This window comes from Sabethes cyaneus, chromosome 3, assembly GCF_943734655.1.
Source record: "Sabethes cyaneus chromosome 3, idSabCyanKW18_F2, whole genome shotgun sequence".
NCBI classification, from domain to species: domain Eukaryota; kingdom Metazoa; phylum Arthropoda; class Insecta; order Diptera; family Culicidae; genus Sabethes; species Sabethes cyaneus.
The window spans coordinates 39947326-39967442 of record NC_071355.1 but is presented as its reverse complement, the minus strand read 5'-3'; the positions used below and the strand labels follow the sequence as shown (position 1 = coordinate 39967442).

General features: G+C 44.4%; 3 protein-coding genes across 3 annotated transcripts; 2 read left to right on the top strand and 1 right to left on the bottom strand.

Annotated features, from left to right (window-relative positions):
- Positions 1 to 825: 825 nt before the first annotated feature.
- Positions 826 to 2474, bottom strand: LOC128743223 (nuclear pore complex protein Nup58). Its single transcript, XM_053839757.1, has 2 exons — positions 1501 to 2474; positions 826 to 1443 (listed from the first exon to the last, which is right to left on the bottom strand). Exons 1-2 carry the CDS (start codon positions 2428 to 2430, stop codon positions 859 to 861), a joined length of 1515 nt encoding a protein of 504 aa, XP_053695732.1. The 5' UTR covers positions 2431 to 2474; the 3' UTR covers positions 826 to 858.
- A 240-nt stretch (positions 2475 to 2714) lies between these two features.
- LOC128742809 (vacuolar protein sorting-associated protein 45) lies at positions 2715 to 4828 on the top strand. The gene is made up of 4 exons (XM_053839280.1): positions 2715 to 2904; positions 2996 to 3194; positions 3257 to 3996; positions 4055 to 4828. The coding sequence occupies exons 1-4, from the start codon at positions 2812 to 2814 to the stop codon at positions 4745 to 4747; spliced, it is 1725 nt and encodes a 574-aa protein (XP_053695255.1). The 5' UTR covers positions 2715 to 2811; the 3' UTR covers positions 4748 to 4828.
- An 8232-nt stretch (positions 4829 to 13060) lies between these two features.
- Positions 13061 to 17213, top strand: LOC128741565 (elongator complex protein 1). The gene is made up of 4 exons (XM_053837481.1): positions 13061 to 13556; positions 13618 to 16605; positions 16664 to 17034; positions 17099 to 17213. The coding sequence occupies exons 1-4, from the start codon at positions 13123 to 13125 to the stop codon at positions 17161 to 17163; spliced, it is 3858 nt and encodes a 1285-aa protein (XP_053693456.1). The 5' UTR covers positions 13061 to 13122; the 3' UTR covers positions 17164 to 17213.
- Positions 17214 to 20117: the final 2904 nt, after the last annotated feature.

The window sequence follows — 20117 nt, the reverse complement described above, 5'->3', positions numbered from 1 at the left end:
TGGTTTGTATATCTCGATTGCAACTGAGGTATACGAAATCATATCTGAACGAAAAAGTTATATTTTACGCCATATAAGAACATATATGTACCAAAGTGGAGGCGATATACGTGCGAAAATTTTGATAGCTATTTGTAATTCTATTTCGCGCAGCTTTTATAACACGCAACTAAATACTCCTGAATTTATGATTAAGATATAATCAAATATTGCAATTGTCTATCCTGCTTTACAATTCACAGTCATGAATTGTATATGTAGACACGCACGACTGCAAAACAACTTATTGTTCACTTCGATTTGACATACTCTAATTATTATACAACTCCAATGTGAAATTGATATGAAAACGATTTAATGTGAACTTTCTATTACGATTTTGTGTTATCTGGGCGGTTCTCTTCAATAACCCACCGGTACCTGGAACAGAGGAGTTCAATTTGCAAAATGGCTCGACCAGGTAGAATGTGATTTGTAACTTCAGAGACGACTGGGAAATTGGATACGAGTGGCCCAAGACCGAGTTGAATGGAGACGACTAATTGAAACGAACCACCCCTGACGACTTGATAGCTGACGACGATAAGTAACGTATTTCTAAAAGGACTTGCGCTCAAAAAGTTTTGCGAACCCCGGCGAAAAGGGCTTGTGATGTGTTGAAGTCAACGGTCAAGCTGAGGTACTCTGGTTGAACAGGCATATTGTTGGCGGAGATGAATCGTCAGGCGGAAGTTAGACTATATCTCGCAGTGGACAAGTTTACGGAAATTGCCATTATGTACAATCCGGGAAAACGTCATAACATACTTTTTAAGGCATCGTTTATTCGCAATTAAAGCATAAGCCACGGTATGCCACCTAATAATTTCGTTCCGGTTTATTTCGTTTACTTCCTAGGGGTGGCGTTTGAAGATTAAACCCGGTACTGCTGCCGAAAGCCGTTGGAGCACTGGGTACAGCCGCGGCGGCCGCACTGTCAATGCTTCTCCCCAGCGCACTGCTACCGCCTACGCCTGCCAAAGTGGATCCAAATGCGGACGCACCACTCGGTCCTGCCACCCCGGCCGGAGTTGGAGCAAAGCCGGAAACTCGCGGCCACAACGCCGTTTCAGGGCTAGACTTCGACACGCCTAGGTTCATTGTACCCATCAAGGTAGAGAACGGCGTCGGTCCAGTGGAAATGGAACTGGAAAATCGCTGCTGAGCAGACGAGCTGTCTCCCGGCGTACTCTCCTCGAAGACGTCCGTATTGTCGCGAAGCAAGTAGCGCCGCAAGTTCATGTACTGCTCCTTCTGGGCTTCCACTTTCTGGTGAGTCTCGTGCAAGCGTCCTGCCAGGGCTACGAAGCTTTCGTGAATCTGCTGCAGACCACGTTTCAGGTCCATAGCAGTAAAATGCTGCGGGGCAGCCAATGACTGCATGTGTTTTTCCGTTAATTCGACCTGCAAAATAAAAAATTTAAAATATTGCACATAACAAAATGTGTTAAAATGATCAACCTGGTGTTTAAGATTGAGTAAATCTCTCTCGTATTTTTGTATGAGCTCAATGAAGTACTGCAGTGGCATAGTATTTTCGAATTGCAATCCAGCGGGCGTGTCGTGGGTCCGCTGAGCCATATCAGCTTGCTGAATGATGCCGGCCGTTTCCGCTCGCAACGTTTTGATGGCAGATTGGTTATTAGTAACGCTATTCGAGATATCGATCAGGCTCCAGTTCAATCTGCTGATTTCAGATGAGACGTTGTACAGTTTTCGAGATGAGGTCCTCGCAATATCCGAACTAAATGATTTTTGCCGCTTGATATACTCCTTCAACTGTTCAACGGTGCTAATAATTTCCTGTGGAACTTGAAATTCCTTTGCTTTTGTGCTATCGGGCTTGCCTTCCACTGATTTCGGTGCGGCTGCATTAATGTCCACGCCACCCAATCCTATTGGTTTGGGCACCAATCCTGTGACGGTTGTAGTTGGAGCAATGGGCGCAGCGGTTGCGACTGTGGTCGCTTTAGCGCCGAATAGAGCGCTTCCAGCGCCAACGCCAAATGCCCCTGTACCAGTCGGAGCTGCTGTAGCGCTAGCACCAAAAGTTAATCCCGTGGCAGCTGGAGCTGCCGGAGTCGCTGTTCCTGGTAGAGCAAAGCCAGTCGATGCACTTGTTGTAGTAGCTTGAGTAGTAGTGGTTCCGAAGCTAAAGCCTGGCGCTGCAGCAGTTGTTTGAGCGGGTTTAGGGGCCGCCAAAGTGCCAAACGTTGGTGCTGCACTCGCAGCAGGTAGGGTGCCAAAACTAAAACCTGGAGCCGCCGGGGTAGCTCCAGCTGCTGCTGCTGCTAATCCTGTAGGAGCGGCTGTAGCAGTGGTTGTAGCTCCCGCTCCGAACGGATATGCTGGCGCACTCGTTGTCGGGGTTCCGAAACTAAATCCGGACATCACTAACGCAAAAACGAATTCGCGTTCAAACGGTTCAAACACCTAAACACAGAAGGTAATTTACAATGAAAAACCGAGCCGAGCAACGGAGTGAAAAAGGAAAACAGCGTCCGCGCACCGCGTTTTGGAATTTAGAAATTTGACAGTTTCGTATTGGTGCTGTCAAATTCGCTATAATATGCCTGCTATAATGCGTAACGTCTTTTCGACAGAAAGAAGAGAAAAACAAAATAATCAAAATAGAAAACCGAGAAAACCAGAACATATTGCAGTGCAGTGAACGATTGTAGTGAAAAAGTGCTGTTTTCAATCGATTTTTGTAAAGAAATTGTCGATAGTTGAGCTTATTCCATTTAGAATCGTACTAAAATCTATCCCGCGATGAATGTGATCCGGGCTATCCAACTATATGTGGAAAAAATGGTGAACGAGGCAGGTCCCGGAATGAAAATGCTGATGATGGATCGTGAAACCGTAAGTTATGCTTACTTACTAATGTATTAGTGTGCCGCCCGACCAGAAATTGATAATAAATCTTTTAATCTCTATCAATTTTTCTTTTTAGGTCAGCATCGTGTCTATGGCTTTTGCTCAGTCAGAAATGCTCCAGAAGGAAGTTTATCTGTTTGAGCGGATTGACTCTGGTCGATCGAATGAACGTCTCAAGTACCTAAAATGCATCGTATTTATTCGACCGACTAGGGACAACGTGCTAAGATTGCAAACTGAGCTCAAGTCTCCCAAGTATGGTTCCTATTTCATCAGTAAGTCCTCCTTCTAGCAAACATGCAATTCGAATTTAAACTAAAATATGTTTGTTACTCAGATTTTAGCAACATCATCCCGAGGACGGAAATCAAATCGTTAGCGGAAAGTGACGAAAGCGAATCGGTTCGCGAAGTTAAGGAAACCTATGCCGATTATTTGCCGGAGAATCCTAATCTGTTCTCTTTCAACATTCCAACTTGCCTGCGCGCTCTGTCGTGGGAACCAGAAGCCCTGGATCGATCCGCCCAAGGGCTGATCAGTGTTCTACTGTCGTTCAAAATGCGACCAGCGATTCGCTTTAAGGCCAGTTCCGCTGCAGCTCAGACGTTAGCTAAAAAGGTTCACGAAACGATTAACAAAGAAACGGCGTTGTTCAGTTTCCGTCCACCGGAAGATGGATCTGCGCCCCCACTCCTACTGATTTTGGATCGTCGAGATGACCCAATCACGCCGCTACTCAACCAGTGGACCTATCAGGCCATGGTCCATGAACTATTGACTATCAACAAACAGCGAGTTGATTTATCCGGTGCTCAGGGTGTTCCCAAGGAGCTGAAAGAAATTGTACTTTCGTCAGAGCAGGATGAATTCTATGCCGCAAATTTATATTCCAATTTTGGTGAGATTGCAACCACAATTAAGGGGTTAATGGATGAATTCCAAAAGAAAGTTCATGATCAGAAAAAGATCGAAAGCATTAACGATATGAAAAACTTCGTGGAAACATATCCACAGTTTAAAAAAATGAGCGGAACAGTCAATAAACATTTGGTTCTCATCAGTGAATTATCTTTACAGGTAATCAATAAAACTACTAACAATTTTAGAATATTTAAAACTCTAATTTCATATATAGGTCAGCAAGCAACAACTATTTGAGATTTCTGAGCTGGAACAGGAGATCGCTTGCCGTGCGGATCATTCCACCCAACTGCAGCGGGTCAAAAGACTAGTTTCGGATGAAAAAATCAGCCTTCACAATGCACTTCGCTTGATTTTACTGTATTCGATGCGCTACGAACGGCACGCTAACTGTGGCACTTCCGGGTTGCTGAAAATCCTGCAAGATCGGGGAGGTCGAGCTCATATCGTTCCAAAAATGCTCGAGTATATAAGCGCCAGTGCTCGTCAAGAGCTATTCAATCTGGTAAAAATCACAGATGCAGTCAAGTTGACACGTAATTTAATTAAGGGCCTCAAAGGAGTCGAAAATGTTTACACTCAACATAACTGCGTACTAAAGGAAACGATAGAGGAAGTCCTTAAAGGACGTCCACTGGACTCGTCCTACCCGATAATGGGAAATGAACTGCCCTACCGTAGGCCACCGCAGGAAGTGATTGTTTTCATCATTGGAGGTGCAACCTACGAGGAAGCGCTAACCGTCCATCGGTTCAACCAGGAGGGGTACAACGTTATTCTGGGTGGAACGACCATTCACAACGCGGAGAGCTTTATCGAGGAAATTACAGCGGCTACTGTAGGGGTTCCATTCAAACATTCGCGGTCACTGCAGCAATTTCACAGCGCACCAACGGGATCGGCTTAAAAAAGGGCATGAAATTGTAAGTATTCAATGTGTATTTCATGTGGGATATAATTGCATAAATGAAAACAAGTTTCATTATTAACTAGGCAAGTGTGCTAATCTGTCGCTTAATTTATTATATTACAAAATATATAATATATCTGCAAAGTGAATATTTGTTACAGAACTGATTGCATGTCCGAATTTGCATTTTCAGACCATAGTTAAAATTTACTTGAGATATGAGAGTGACCCATTTTTTTATAGAACCATGAGGTTTTTAGTCACATTTTAGTCACAAATCCACAAACAAAATATTGATTTTTTATAACGGTAGTCTTTTCCAATAGACGGAAGTAGAAGAAAGTAATGGCATCAAAAGTATCAATAGTATCCAAACAGAGTAGGATAAGATGTGAAAAGAAAAGTGTGCAAAACTAGGTAAGGGAGCGCCGCCGAAGCAACGCCTAATAAGTTTGTATATCGTTCCTCTTTACCTAAGCTGGGGGATCCGCGACTCGAATCAAGCTGAAAAATATTGTCAATATTAATATGGGGCATGGGATGGCATTTTCATCATGCTTCTAATCATGCCTGCTCTATTTCTGTGCCGGAAGAATCAATTTATCATCACAAAATAAATGTGCAAGTATAATAGTGTATATTGGTAAAAATTAGTAATAGTTTTTCGCCTGGCATATGAAGAAAAGAGGATAGGCCCAAATTAGAAGCAGGCTTAACAACTAGGTGCTGTACATGTTCCTGCCGTTTTTGAATCGATGCCAACCGTCAACCGACCAATGGTCCTCATATTAGTTGTTTTTTTTTGTTTTGGTTTCGACTCGGGTAAGTTTCGAAACTGTGCAATATTTAAACTGTAATTTTTTATTATTAAAGGTTTGGTGAGGAAGAATGGTAGACTGGATGATATTACGAAACCTCGATATGAGGCCAAAAATATATTGCGTAGTTCAATTACTGAGTGGAACTCTAACCCACATTCTCTCGGCTTGCGCCCAAGTGTTTTGACAATTAAACTATCAGTACACGACACCCCCTTTGATGGCCAAAGCGCGGCCCGCGGGCTGATTTGAGGGTTTGAGGGATGGCAGACGTATGAATATTTTTATTGATGCCACAGGGTGTAGGGAACGAGCCGAGTTAGATGAATCAGCGTAAAACAAATCTAATGAAACTGAATTATTTACTTGAGTGTAACTGAAACCCCTTGCATAGGAAGAATACCGTCATACGAACGATGAGAGACAAGGAGAGAAATGAATCGTTCAATATGAGACTTACGCATACTGTGGCATGATATAGCATGCTCTAAACAAGTCAGTTTTTGGACGAACGTAGACTTTGACGGACGTTGTTCCGTATTCCGGAGGGCTCGGTTGGAAATAACCGACGGACACGACACAGGGGTCACTCAGTTCAGTCGTAGTACCTCGTGCATATTGTAGATCTGATTGCTCTGCGGTTTAAATCTTGTGGTGATTGCTAAAAATTTACTTTTGCTTCCGCCTATTTTACATTTTGGTATGCGAAAGAATGGCCAGAGGTCATTGCGGCCCGCGGACTCATGAGACGACCTGATTTGGCCCGCACCACGCTTATGCCTGGGCACCACTGCCCTATATTATTAAAAAAAAAAAAGATTTACGTTGGACAAGACAAGTCAAAGACAAGTAAAACAGAAAAAAATAAACTGTAATGCCAATCCTGAGGGGTATGAAATGGAGAGAGTTACCTGGAAGGAGCGTCAAACATAGCTCTGGCTCTCTCAAGCTCCCACCTGGCGCCTCCACGCAGATCTAAGTCAAATGATGACGGTCGATGGCCTTACCCGGAAATGCTTCATGTACTAACTGAAGCAGCTAAGCTAGGAGGTGCGAACTAGAGCGCCTGTTCTCCAGGTTCAGGACGGAACAATCGGTGTAGGACACGGCAAGGGACAAGGAAACGATTAGGGGTTACGATTGGAAACTTGGTACCTGGAATGTCCGAGCTCTCCATGGACCGGCACGGGCTGGCTTGCTTGCTCGAGAGCTGCATCAACTCGGAGTGGAGATCGCTGCTATTCAGGAAGTTCGGTGGCCAAATTCCGGAGAAAGGGAGCTCCGTGCAGTAGACCCTATTGCAGGCACTTCTTTCAAGTACCACATCTACTACAGTGGCGATAAGAAAGCAGAACATGGAGTCGGTTTCGTAGTGTTGGGAAAACAAAAGCAACGAGTTATCCGGTGGAGGCCCGTAGATGACCGTATATGCGTGTTGAGGATTAAAGGCAAATTCTTCAACTATAGCCTAATCAACTTATACGCACCGACAAATGATAAATCCGATGATGCTAAAGACGAGTTTTACGACAGGCTTGAGAGGACCTATGGAGAGTGCCCAAAACACGATGAGAAAATTATCATCGGAGATGCAAACGCGCAGATCGGGAGGGAGGAATTCTTCCGTCCAGTTATTGGAAGACATAGCCTGCATCTGTCGATCAATGATAACGGTCTGAGGCTCATAAATTTTGCCGCGGCCAGAGGGATGGCCATCTGTAGCACCTATTTCCACGTTTGAATATTCGGAAACACACCTGGAGGCATCCAAATGGACACTCTAGCTCTCAGATCGATCATGTCTTGATTGACGGTCGACACTTTTTAAATCCGATGATGCTAAGGACGAGTTCTGCGATAGACTCGAGAGGACCTATGGAGAGTGCCCGAAACATGACGTGAAAATCATCATCGGAGATGCAAATGCGCAGATCGGAAGGGGGAATTCTTCCGTACGTTCGTCATTGGAAGACATAGCCTTCATCTGTCGACCAACGATGACGGTCTGAGGCTCATTAATTTCGCCGCGGCCAGAGGAACGGCCATCTGTAGCACCTACTTTTCACGTTTGAATATTCGAAAACATATTTGGAGGAGGCATCCAAATAGGAACTCTCAGATTGATCATGTCTTGATTGACAGTCGGTTGATGTCCTCGATGTATGGTTCTTTGAGGTACTGAATATCGACTCTGACCACTATCTCGCCGTGTGCAAGATTCGCGCAAGGCCGTCGAATGCGGCACTGAGAAGACGCTACATTTCAACATCCAGAGGCTGACGGCAGATGGCGTGGCAGCGGAATACGCCACAAAGGTTGATCAACGAGTCGCATAACAGCAGGAAGAAAGGCAATATATAAGTGGGATGTGGGGGAACCTCCATGGTGCTTTTGAACCAACAGGGAGAGCGGAGAGGTGGTAAACAAGACGCATGGAAGACAGTGCAATAGCAGGTTTGATGCCAGAGAGGTGAGAAGAATCAGGCCAGTCGCAGGGAAAAAGTATAGAGAGACTAGAGCTGCGGAAAAAGAATCCACTGTCTGAAAACCACGAGAAGATTCGGAGAGGAGAGGAGAGATTCGCCAGCAATAACACATGGAGCCACCAACACAGGAAGAGGTTCAGAAGCCAATCAGTGAGTTGAAAAACGGTAAGACTGCTGGGAAGAACGGTATCCCGGTTGAACTTCTAAAAGTAGGGAGCGAGCGGCTATACGAAGCAGTTCAGTGGGTCATTGTCAGGATCTGGGAGAAAGAACAAATGCCGGAAGAGTGGTTGCATTTGTGATATTTTCAAAACAAGACATGGTTTCGAGCGTAAAAGCTATCGAGGTACATTGCCCAATTCTACCTATAAAGTAATGCCCCATATTCTGTTCTGTAGGATGAGATCGTCAGCGAAGTCCTGCGTCGGCGAGTACCCAACTGGTTTTCGTGAAGGTCGCTCCACGACAGATTAGATGTTTACCCTGCGTTAGTTACTACCCAAGTAACAATGGTAGCAGAATTGCAAGAGCAATGGCTGTTTACGAGTTGGTTTAAGGCGATCAAAGCTGCATAAAGTAAGCACCCAGATAACACAAAATCGTAATAGAAAGTTCACATTAAATCGTTTTCATGTCAATTTGACATTGGAATTGTATAATGATTAGAGTATGTCAAATCGAAGTGAACAATAAGTTGTTTTGCAGTCGTGCGTGTCTTCATATACAATTCATGACTGTGAATTATAAAGCAGTATAGACGGTTGCAATATTTGATTATATCTTAATCATATATTCAGGAGTATTTAGTTGCGTGTTATAAAAACTACGCAAAATAGAATTACAAATAATTGTCAACATTTTCGCACGTATATCGCCTCCACTTTGGTACATATATGTTCTTATATGGCGTGAAATATAACTTTTTCGTTCAGATATGATTTCGTATATCTCAGTTGCAATCAAGATATACAAACCAAATGGTTTACTGGGCACTAAAATGGTGTTTAAATAAGCGATGTTTAAGCTACTTTAAGTTATTCAAACCAGTTCTCTTCCAAAAGCTGATAAACAAGGTTAATAGCGGATTTTTCTGCTAAACAATCTGCTTCTAAACAGCCATAAACATCAAACCGTTTTAAGGCTGCTTAAAAGTGTTAAAGTGTAGAGTGGAAGCTTTCATTAAACTCACAGCTTTCAAACTACTTGAAGGCTGCTTAAGGGTGTTAAAGTGGCTTTACAAACTTCTACCAAGTTTTCTTTCGGCTCACAGCACACATAGTGTCAGATCATAGAATTTCGCAATTCGGCTGACAGCAAAAGTTTGTCAGTTATCGACATTATCGACTGCTTCACGCTAGGCGGGCTAGGCTTCAGGTGTAAAGATATTCTCACTGTCTGTTCTGCAGATGCAAATGGGGCGGATCATACGGTGAGTGATTATGGATCAAAAGCTGGCGGGTTCAATTCCCGGAAAAAGACTTGCATTTTTAATTAGTTAGCTTACTTATACGAATTAAAGTTATTCGAAATTAAAAATATATCGCGCTCGACAATGTTCACGGCAAAATAAAAATAAGACGCGTTCTATTTTTTTTAATTTAAAAATAGATTTTTTTTGGCTGCATAAAGGTTGATGAAGCGTTGATTAAGCGACTGGGAAAGTAAATTGCAAAACTATTTCTCGTTCTAAAAATAGAATTGACAGCATTGCGCAAATTGGCTATTTAAAAGCGCAAAAAAGTTTCTATTAAGCTTCATTGCAGCTTCGAAATCAGCTATTAATTAGCCTGAAGCTTGATAAAATCACCAAATTTAGATGTTTAAGAGCTGAAAAAAGGTTTTTATTTCTAAACCTAAACCATAGATCAGCCACAGGTTGAATAAAATCAGCTATAAAAGCGTTTGATCAGCCTGGAATTGTTACTTGGGTAGGCGCAGTTCCGGGCGACTCATCTTCTGTTTGTGGACTTTAAAGCGGTGTACGATTCAGTCAAACGAAATGAACAGTGGCAGATAATGCTAGACAATGGTTTTGCGACGAAACTAATTATGCTGATTCGTGCGATGCTGGATAAGCCAAAATCATGCGTCAGAATAGCGGATGAGACCTCAACCGCTTTTGTGACGTTGGTTGGAGTGAAGCAAGGGGATGCGTTCTCTAACCTGCTATTAAATATTGCCTTCGAAGGTGCAATGTGCAATACGAAGAGCAAACGTGGAAAGGAACGGAACTATCTTCACGAAACTTCGCATGCTTCAGGGTTTTGCGGATGACGTCGATATTATCGGAAACAAACGTAGCGGAGTGGAAGAGGCTTTTAGGTCTTTTAAACAGGAAGCAGCAAAATTTTGACTTACCTTTATTGAACACCGCAAAAAATAGTATATGATTGCTGACAGGGAACATGGGAGTCTAAATGGTGCTGGAGCCGAGATGTAGCTGGATGCGAAACGATATGAAGTAGTGGTGGAATTCATATACATTGGTACGCTCGTACGTGTGTAACAATAACAACGATGTAAACCGCGAAGTGTAACTACAAACTGCAGCCGCGAATCGGGCTTTCTACGGATTACGTAACCAGCTGAAGTCTCGTAGGTGCCCGTAGTTTGCAAATTCGCACAAAACTGGCGCTCTACAATACACTAATCTTTTCGATGGCCCTGTACGGACATAAATTATAGACGCTAAAGGAAGTTGACCGAGGAGTGCTTGAGGTTTTCAGCGTAAAATTTTGCTATTAATATTTGGCGGCAAAATGGGAAACGGAGTGTGGCGCAAACGCATGAACCATGAGTTGTATCAAGTATACAAATATGCTGGTAGAGTAGGCTGACCAGACGTCCCGGATTTGGATGGCCGGTCCCGGATTACTAAGCGTCCCGGAAAGTGTCCCGCATCGATTAGTTTTTTAATCGAAACAGTTTCTAAGGATCAAAAGAAATTATGTTACATTGCAATTTATTGCTGACACCGCTCGTCAGCCGGTGCACATCTTCCCTGTCACGGCCCCGGCCATCCGGTACTGCGAACTCCTCATCGACCAATGTCGCTGGTGACTGTTCTCTTTATTTTCAGTTTTCACTTCATTATCCCCCAGTATACCAATATTGGATGAACCTGGGGACAATTTGGTGCACTCAGCTCTTTTAAGATGAACTGAAGTTCATTGTCCATTGTAGCATACATGCTGAAACTGCGCCAGGCTATCATGGGATTTAAAGAAGGCCCAAATCCTACCTACTCCTGTGTAACTCCGAATTCCTATCCATCACAAAACACTGGTTGTTACACGGATGCCAATGAAACAGATTCCTTGCCAAGTCATGATGTTTTATCATGAACCCATCCCCAAAACCAATCTCGAATCCGCTACAAAACTACTACCGCGAGTTAGAGCATGAAGAATTTAACTGAAATCGGCCTTTTCTGAAGCTTATTCATCTTCGAGTTAGACGCATGCATCCCGTTTCGTCATCACCCGGCCGCACAGCTCACGAGACCGAGTTCTAGCCTTTGTTTATGCCCGCCCAGTTAGCTCCGGGGTACGATGCTGGCCTAACAAGCCAGTCGTCGTATGTTCGAATCTCGGTTGGGCGGTGCCGCTACAGAGTTAATAGGATCTTTGCACTAGCCTCGTAATTTTCCTGTACTCTAACAACCGGCTGCGAAGTCTCTCGTTAACGACGGGTCAAGTTCCGAAGGACGTTTATACCCATGGCTTTGCTGTTTTATTGTTTTAAGCTTCTGTTGGGCCCACTTATTCGGTAACCGAGACGGATTCACCGTATAGAACAGCGGTCACTATTCAGTTTTTTCGCCAAAGCACAATCCGTGATGCTGAGATAAGTCTTGACTTTCCGAATAACTCTCAACCGCGTTGACGATCAAGAGTTCAACTCCAACGTATGGCCTGCGCCTTGCAAACAGCCCTGAGAGTTTCTTTGGACGCCTTAATTACTTACACCACAGCTCTTTTAGGATAATCCGTCAGTCCCGCCAGCTCCCGAGCCGACGCTGATGGATCTTGCAGGTGACCTCACACAACTATTTTCATTTCTCCTTTTGCATGATGAATATCTCGAAACCACGTTACTTTTAAACTACGAAAAAAATATACCGAGCAGAACTGTTTACAAATAACACAACGCTACGAAAAACTAGCATCGACGGCCACTGGGAGTGTCACCATCGCCACAATGAAGTACCCAATTTCTAAATGATCCCATCTTTACTACCGAACCGATTTAGCAAATAAGCCATTCAATACATTCAATATGTCCCGCACTGATCCAAAAAAAACTGGTCACTTTATGGTAGAGTAAAGGTAGTACAATGCGGCAGGCTGTGGTGGGCTGGGCACGTGACCAGAATGCCCTATGAAAGAGTAGTACTATTTTCAGCGAGGACGACGCACGATTAGCTGGTGTTCGAGAGGATTGAGAACGGCAGTCCAGGACCGATAGTACTGGAGGATCATAATTCGTTCGGCGCAGGATCGATGACGGACCGTCGCCAATAAAGTAGATAAGTAATCGAAAGAGAGCCACTAAAAATATTATTTAGATCCTTTTAAAAAGTATCCGTGAAAATGTTCGTGATGAATCCAGATTTGAACCCAAGTTGAACCGATTGAATCGGTTGAATGCACCCCGCTGTCACAAATGTCATTCCCATACATTTTTCGTGTAGCCAACATCTCATCTAGCCCACAACAAACTTTGCCTCGGACAAAATGTATTTGTGAGTAGCCCGCTCTAACTTCACCCTCGGATGAATCAGTATTGGTAAGCTCCCGAACAAAGTTACTTTTTTGCTTTTTTTCTTTTTGTGTCGGACGTGTAGGAAGCGTAAAAAGATGTTAGCTACTTCTTTACCCTTCAGTTTCATACGCCTGGTTGAATGCATAAACATTAACTTTAAGGATTTCTTGGCAACACGGAGTAATTTGACATAACAAATAAGTTGCAAAACATAAATAAAACAACGTGCGGATTTAGAAAAATCGTTTTTAAAGTTTTTTACAATAGGTTTTCTGAGAATTGTTTCTATAACCATACAATAACAATGAAAAACCTGTATCGTTTGTGCCATCGAAGTGCTAATTTCGGAACAACCCTTCCGTCGCTGGATTCCGGCGGCGGTAGCTTAATGGTGGTTGATCCCAACAGCAGCGGCGTTCTTTATGTGGCAACACCCGATGATCGTTCCTCTGGACAGTATACTGTGTACCGTTGCGTTTCATCGGATTCGGCTGACGATCCACCAGGTTCGAACTGCAAATTGTTGCTCCAGATTCCCGGCGTCCTGATCGGACTGGAATATTTGGTCTTGAGCGATGAACTGTGCCTAGCCAGTGCCGCCGGGGAGGTGATGGTTGTTCGGAATGGTGCGGCGGACAGTTCTTCCGTCGAAGAACCGGATGTGGTTACTTTCTGTGTCGGCGGTCTGGATGCGATGTGCTGGAGTCCCGATCAAGGGGTGGTGGTGTTTGTTGATTGGTGAGTTCTGTTCGAACTTGTGGGTCACTTTTAGAAAACGTTTTTTTAATTTTCGCTGCAGCAATCTCAACGTTGTCACAATGAATGCCGCCTATGACCCGATTAATGAAGTTTCTTTGAAAGACGACACCTTCGGCGATCGGGAGTTTATGAGTGTCGGTTGGGGAAAAAAGGAAACTCAGTTTCACGGATCGGAAGGAAAAGCCGCTGCGCGGCAAAAGAAGGACGTAGCTGTAGGGGCGGTTGATTTAGAGCAAGTTGATCCGAAGGTGCGCATTAGCTGGCGGGCCGATGGTGAACTGTTTGCCGTTGGTTTCCGTGGTCCTTTTGGGCGAGCTTTTAAAGTGTTTAACAAGGAAGGAGCGCTACAGTTTACTTCGGAGAAGTGTTTCGGTTTACAGACAGCGCTGGCCTGGAGACCGTCTGGCTTGTGGATTGCAATTCCACAGCTGTTGAAGGAGAAGCAGGTGATTGCGTTGTTTGAAAAGAATGGACTGAGGCACAGGGAGATAGAACTTCCTTTTAAGGTGCAGGAAGAACGCGTGAAAGGGTTATACTGGAGTCACGATTCGGAAGTGCTAGTTATTCATAGCATCAAGGAAGAGAGCAAACTGAATTGCTTGTACTATTTGATTGTTTGTAACTACCATTGGTACATTAAGCAATACGAGGAATTCGATAAGCAAATCGTAGCACTTGAGTGGGATTTGAATTATTCGGAAGGCCGAACTCTGCATATTCTGCTGAACGATGGGAGTCACCAGGCGACTCGTTGGAATTTTTCAGTTGATCACTCTCGAGGATTGGAAAAAACGGATGAATCGTTGGTGGCGGTCATCGATGGTTCCGCTTTGCTGGTCACGAATTTTCGTGGTGTTGTCATTCCTCCCCCGATGTGTGGTTTTACTCTGAAAACCGAGAAGCAAATTAATGCTGTCGGATTTCTAAACAATTACGATGAATTGTACAATTCTAACTGCTTTTTCACGGTAGATCATTCGAATAAAATCTGTTTTTACAAGCCGGAATTCACGGAAGGTACTGTTAGGCGTATTAAAGATATCCAGCCGATTGGATGCTTGAATGTTCCTCCAGAAGTGTATTCCCATTATTGCTGGCTTCGAAGTGATATTCTACTAGCAGTTGAGGGATCAAGCACGATCCAAATCTTCTCTGTTAATATTTCCGAGAGTAAAATCCAACTGCAGGGGAGTATAACAGTCAATGATCAAACGAAAATGATCGGCTGCATCGAAGGCATCGGCAATTATTCCGCTTTGGTTGAAGCTTTATCAGGTCAGACATTTCGTCTAAACGTTGATGCACCGATTGCTCTGGAAGAGCACCTTAGGCTGCCTGATTTCTGTGAGCAACTGCGAATTCGAACAGGCAACAAAGACACACTACAGATTTATTCCCTACGAAATCGACAAAACTTGTACGCTAATGGTTCTCTGATTGCCTCCAACGTCACGTCCATGTTTTTATCCGAGCGCTACCTTTTGTACACAACAATTGCCGAGCTGAAATTCCTCAACCTTCAGGACAACTCTGTGGTGGGAAATCGTCGTATCGAACGGGGCTCGAAGCTGATTACAGTGGTGCCAAAAGCAGCTCGAACCGTATTTCAACTACCTCGTGGCAATCTGGAAGCAATTGCACCACGCGTTCTGTCTCTTTGTCTAGTGGCCGACCATCTGAATGCTTTGGAGTACTACAAAGCTTTCGATATTTTACGAAAAGAGCGCATCAATCTCAACTTGATTGTGGATCATGATCCGCAGCTGTTCCTATCGAATCTGGATCGTTTCCTGCAGGAAGTTACAAATGTGAATTGGCTCAACCTTTTCATTACGGACTTGCAGAATCAGGACGTCTGTCAGAGCATGTACGAAAGCAACTATCGCAAGGGAGAAACTAAAACTGTGACAAATGATTACAAACCCGAAGTGAAAGTTAACTATTTATGTGATAAATTGCTTCAAGTTTTGAATAATAACCCAAACTACACTCTTCCCAGGATAACTTGCTATGTAAAACTGGGACTTCTCGAGCAGGCTCTGGAAGTGATTTGGGATTTGAAACGGCTTCAACGAAAAGATGAAGCTGCTGAGGAAGCCCTCAAATATCTGCTATATCTGGTTGATGTTAACGATTTGTTTAACATAGCGCTTGGAATGTATGATTTCGGATTGGTTTTATACGTTGCCACTAAATCGCAGAAAGACCCGAAGGAATATCTTCCTTTCTTGAATGAACTAAAGCGACTGGAACAGAGTTATCAACGGTACAAGATTGACTGCCATCTGAAACGGTTCTCGAAAGCTATTGAACATATGGCGCACTACGGGATTGACGATGAAAAGTTTCAGGAAACTTTACAACTCACAATTACACATGGCCTTCACACAAAAGCGATGGCAGTTTTCCTCGGGAGCCCTGACTGCTATCAAAAAGTGTGTGCTTGTTACGGAGACTTCTTGAGACAGTCCAATAAGCAATCGGATGCAAGTCTAATTTACGAAAAGGCAGGTGACTACCAGCAAGCGATTGCGTCCGCTAGGAATGCCGTGGAATGGGAGAGGTGTCTAAGATTAGCCAAAATAGCTAATTATAATGAAACTGACAACCGAAGGTTGGTACAAACCTTGATTCCTGCGCTGCAGGAAACAGGAGAGTACGAAGCAGCAGCTCGACTGGCTAAGGAATACCTTGGAGATCAAACTTTGACCGTGACGATACTTTTGAAAAATCACCTTTTCGAAAAGGCACTTTTGGAAGCTCAGTTGACGAATCCAACAGCCGTAGAAGCCGTCATACGTCCAGCCCTGGAAGAGTACCTACAAACATTACTCCAAAAACTTTCAAGCGAAAAAGAGGAATTTTTAAAGCACAAAAATCGACTCCTTTTGGTTCGGGAGGAGAAAGCACTTAAAAAGCTAGACAAACACACCGATGAAAACGATCCCGATCTGGATGATTGCGATCTGTACTCGGACGTATCAACAGTCGCCTCATCCAAGTACACCAGCAGTTCGGGACGATCTGGGTACCTCAACAATCAAAATCAAATATTCGAATAACTCATTCACAGCTTTCCATTTCAGAAAATCTCACCGTTCGAGTAAAAACCGCCGAAAGCACGAACGTAAGCTGCTCAATCTGAAGGAGGGCAATCCCTTCGAAGATATTGCCCTGATTGACGTGCTGCATGCGCTGGTGCTGAGAATCTGCGAACCGGAGCGGCAGCGGCACATTCGTTCCGTCTGTAAGGTGGCGATCGAGTTGGATCAGCTGCAACGGGCTGCCGACATTCAACGGGAGTACGCGGCGTTGTACGCTTTGGTGAAGTTTTCGCTGGATTCGATTTGGATACCGGAAATGGTGGTCCCCGGTAGCGGGCAGGATGTGGAGCAGATGGCTGCCGCAACCGGGGATCTTAGTAAGGTTCAGAGTGTGCAGCATTATTCGATGATCAGTAAGTGGAATTGAGGTACATAGACTATGTTCCATGGTTATGATTTTTCTGTGTTTTTTTCCAGAACCACATCAACGCTATAAACCGGAGCTGCAGAGTATTTCCTGGCAATTTGAAGTGCTTAAATAGTGAAGTTAGTAAGATGTGGCAATGTTGAGTAAATATTACTTTGAAAAGTGTTGCAGTGGAATTTATATTTTAAAGATCAACGGGTTTGAAGAATCCCATACGTATTGAAGATCTGTTAAGAAGCATTTCAGTAGTTCAGATTCTAAAAGGTTTATTTTATAGAATAACTAATCCCCGGAGGTGTTCCGGTCCTGCGCGGACTCTGCCAGAGGCCGGAATGTCATATTACAAATGAGCTATTAGGCAGACAAAACTCGGACCATCCGTAATTATCAACTTATCAGCACGCGACCCATGGAACAACTTTCGTCGTCCATCCCCCTGGCATTTATGCACGACCAGGGCGTTCGCGGCAGTCGACAGAAACTTTAATTCATAGAGTCGCACCCGCCTCTCAACTCTCGATACCAAACAGCTAGTGCGTAGTATTTATAACGTGAGTCCGTCGCCAAACCGCAAAAACCGACCGTTCTCAAGCGAACCGCTGTCCGCGCAGCCTGTATAGATATATGTTTGCTGCTGCGTAATACGACCGAATGACCAATTATGTCAATATTAACACTAGATTTCCCAGCATTTTAAATATATCTATTTCTATCAAAACCAGTCAAAATGACTGGTGTATAAGAAATGGTTGGTGGTCCTTAGACTCTTATCCAGCAACTTCTATCCCCACTTTCTCGTGGTAGGGTAACCGACCTGTTTTGGACCTCAACTGCAGCTGTACAATGTGGACACTTACATAAGTGTCCAAATTATGTACAGCTACAGATGGGGTCTAAAATAGGCTGATTACCCTACCAGCCGGAATACGAGCAACCTTACCGGACAACCAACCCCGGTGGAAAGTAAGGTCGTATACCGACAGGGAAGGAGGCTCTGTGTTGTTTCGGCACTATACGATGGCAGCCCCATCATGAGACTCGGTAGCATAGCCCTAGTAAGGCAACTTTTTTTATATCCAAAATATTACGAAAAATCAAGAAAATTTGACTCGGAGTATTTAACGGACAAAGGCGATGAAACAAGGATTTGGAATGGATGCTTGGAACCTGAAACTGTAAGTCGCTAAATTTCTTGGATGGCGAGGGTGTTGCTCGTTCAGTTAGAACAACAAAAGTTCGGCATCGTGGCACTACAGGAGATCTGTCGCAAAGGTGAGAAGGTGGGGATTTCACCACAACGGTAGAGCAATCCTCGACCCTCGAAGACAGATGTAGCAGGATACGCTCGGCCATCAGTAAGGCCGCAAACCGGCAGAAGGAGAGTTAGAACCACTATTTCAGGCAAGTGAGACGCGCAAGTTCTATGATGAAGATGAATCAGTCTCGTAAGTGATACACACCGAAGCCTGACATGTCTAGGAACGAGAAGGAAAACCTGGTCACAAACGAGCGCGAAGTGGTTGGTGAGTGGAAGCAGTTCTTTGATAGGTATCTCAATTGCAACATAGGAAAAGCAAATGAAATGAAAGTTAACGTAGAGAGCCTACAAACAATAACAGTGTATCAACTCCCGATCTCAAAGAGATCCGGCGAGAAATCGGTCAGCTGAAGAACCGAAAAGGACTGGCTCTCGACGAAATTCTTCGAAAATGACCAAGAACCATTAGGAATGGCACTTCACTGGATAACTTCATGCATCGGTCTCGCCGTTCTCCTGAAATGCCACATTTCTTTATAAAAACATTCACCATCAGTCTATTTGACAGTTAGCCTCTTATCCAGCAACTCCGATCCCGACCTCCCCGTGGTACCAGGCGGAATACGAGCAACCTTAGCGGAGATCGGGTAACCAACCTCGGTGGAAACTAACGTCGTATACTAACCGGGAAGTAGGTATAGTGAGTCTCGGCACTATAAGATGGCAGCCCCATCGCGAGACTCGGTAATGTTGCCCCAGTACGACTACACACCTAAATTAAGTAACTTACAAAATTCAAGCAAATTCGGAGCGGAATATTCGGGAACGGGCAAGGACGACGAATGGAGACTCGGTACTTGGAATTTCTAAATTTCGCAGGTTGCGAGCGGGTGCTGATTGAACAGCTTGAACCCCGCAAACTCGGCATCGTAGCTCTGCAGGAAATCTGTCGCAAAGGAGAGAAGGTATGGAAGATCCGTGGCGGAAAGGCCCAGTTTTACGAGAGCGGTGGCACTACCAACGAACTAGGAACGGGCTTTGTAGTGTTGGGCGGAATGCAAGATCGCGTAATAGATTGGAAGGCGATCAACGAGAGAATGTGTGTATTGAGGATAAAGGGCTGTTTCTTCAATTATAGCATCATTAACGTGCACTGCCCGCACGAAGGTAGACCCGACAATGAGAAAGACGCGTTCTACGTGAGGCTGGAGGCAACGTACGACAGCTGCTCGTCACGGGACATCAAGATCGTCATCGGAAATATGAACGTCCAGGTCGGTAGGGAAGAAATGTATAGACCGGTGGTAGGACCCCATAGCCTACACACCGACCCGAACGATAACGGCCAACGATGTATAAACTTTCCAGCTTCGCGCGCGAGGGTATCCACAAAGCCACCTGGAGATCACCTGGCCAACGATGAACCAAACTGACAATGAACCAAATTGACCAAGTTCTCAAAGAGGGCCGGTTTTTCGCTAACATCACGAACGTACGCTCCGACGGGGTGCGGATATTGATTCTGTCCATTACCTAGTAGCAGTACATGTGCGCTCAAAGCTGTCCACTGTATACCGGACACGTCAAAGCCGCCCTCCTCGGCTCAATATCAAGCAGCTAGATAACCCGTAAGCTGCCTAGAACTACACGCGAATACTGAATGAGGCACTGTCTTCTTCCGAGGAGTTAGGTGCTTCAAACCTCGAAGACGGTTGGGGCAGAATACGCTCGGCCATCGGAGAGGTTGAGATCGCGGCACTAGACATTGAACCTCGGAGTACATAAAATGATTGGTTTGATGGGGAATGCCA

Coding starts and splice junctions, on each gene's coding strand:
- LOC128742809 (XM_053839280.1), top strand. CDS start 2,812: ATGAATGTGATCCGGGCTATCCAACTATATGTGGAAAAAATGGTGAAC. Junction 2,905..2,995: donor TGATGATGGATCGTGAAACC/GTAAGTTATGCT, acceptor TTTTCTTTTTAG/GTCAGCATCGTGTCTATGGC. Junction 3,997..4,054: donor TCAGTGAATTATCTTTACAG/GTAATCAATAAA, acceptor TTTCATATATAG/GTCAGCAAGCAACAACTATT.
- LOC128743223 (XM_053839757.1), bottom strand. CDS start 2,430: ATGTCCGGATTTAGTTTCGGAACCCCGACAACGAGTGCGCCAGCATAT. Junction 1,444..1,500: donor TACTCAATCTTAAACACCAG/GTTGATCATTTT, acceptor TTTATTTTGCAG/GTCGAATTAACGGAAAAACA.
- LOC128741565 (XM_053837481.1), top strand. CDS start 13,123: ATGAAAAACCTGTATCGTTTGTGCCATCGAAGTGCTAATTTCGGAACA. Junction 13,557..13,617: donor GTGGTGGTGTTTGTTGATTG/GTGAGTTCTGTT, acceptor TTTTCGCTGCAG/CAATCTCAACGTTGTCACAA. Junction 17,035..17,098: donor GCAGCATTATTCGATGATCA/GTAAGTGGAATT, acceptor GTTTTTTTCCAG/AACCACATCAACGCTATAAA.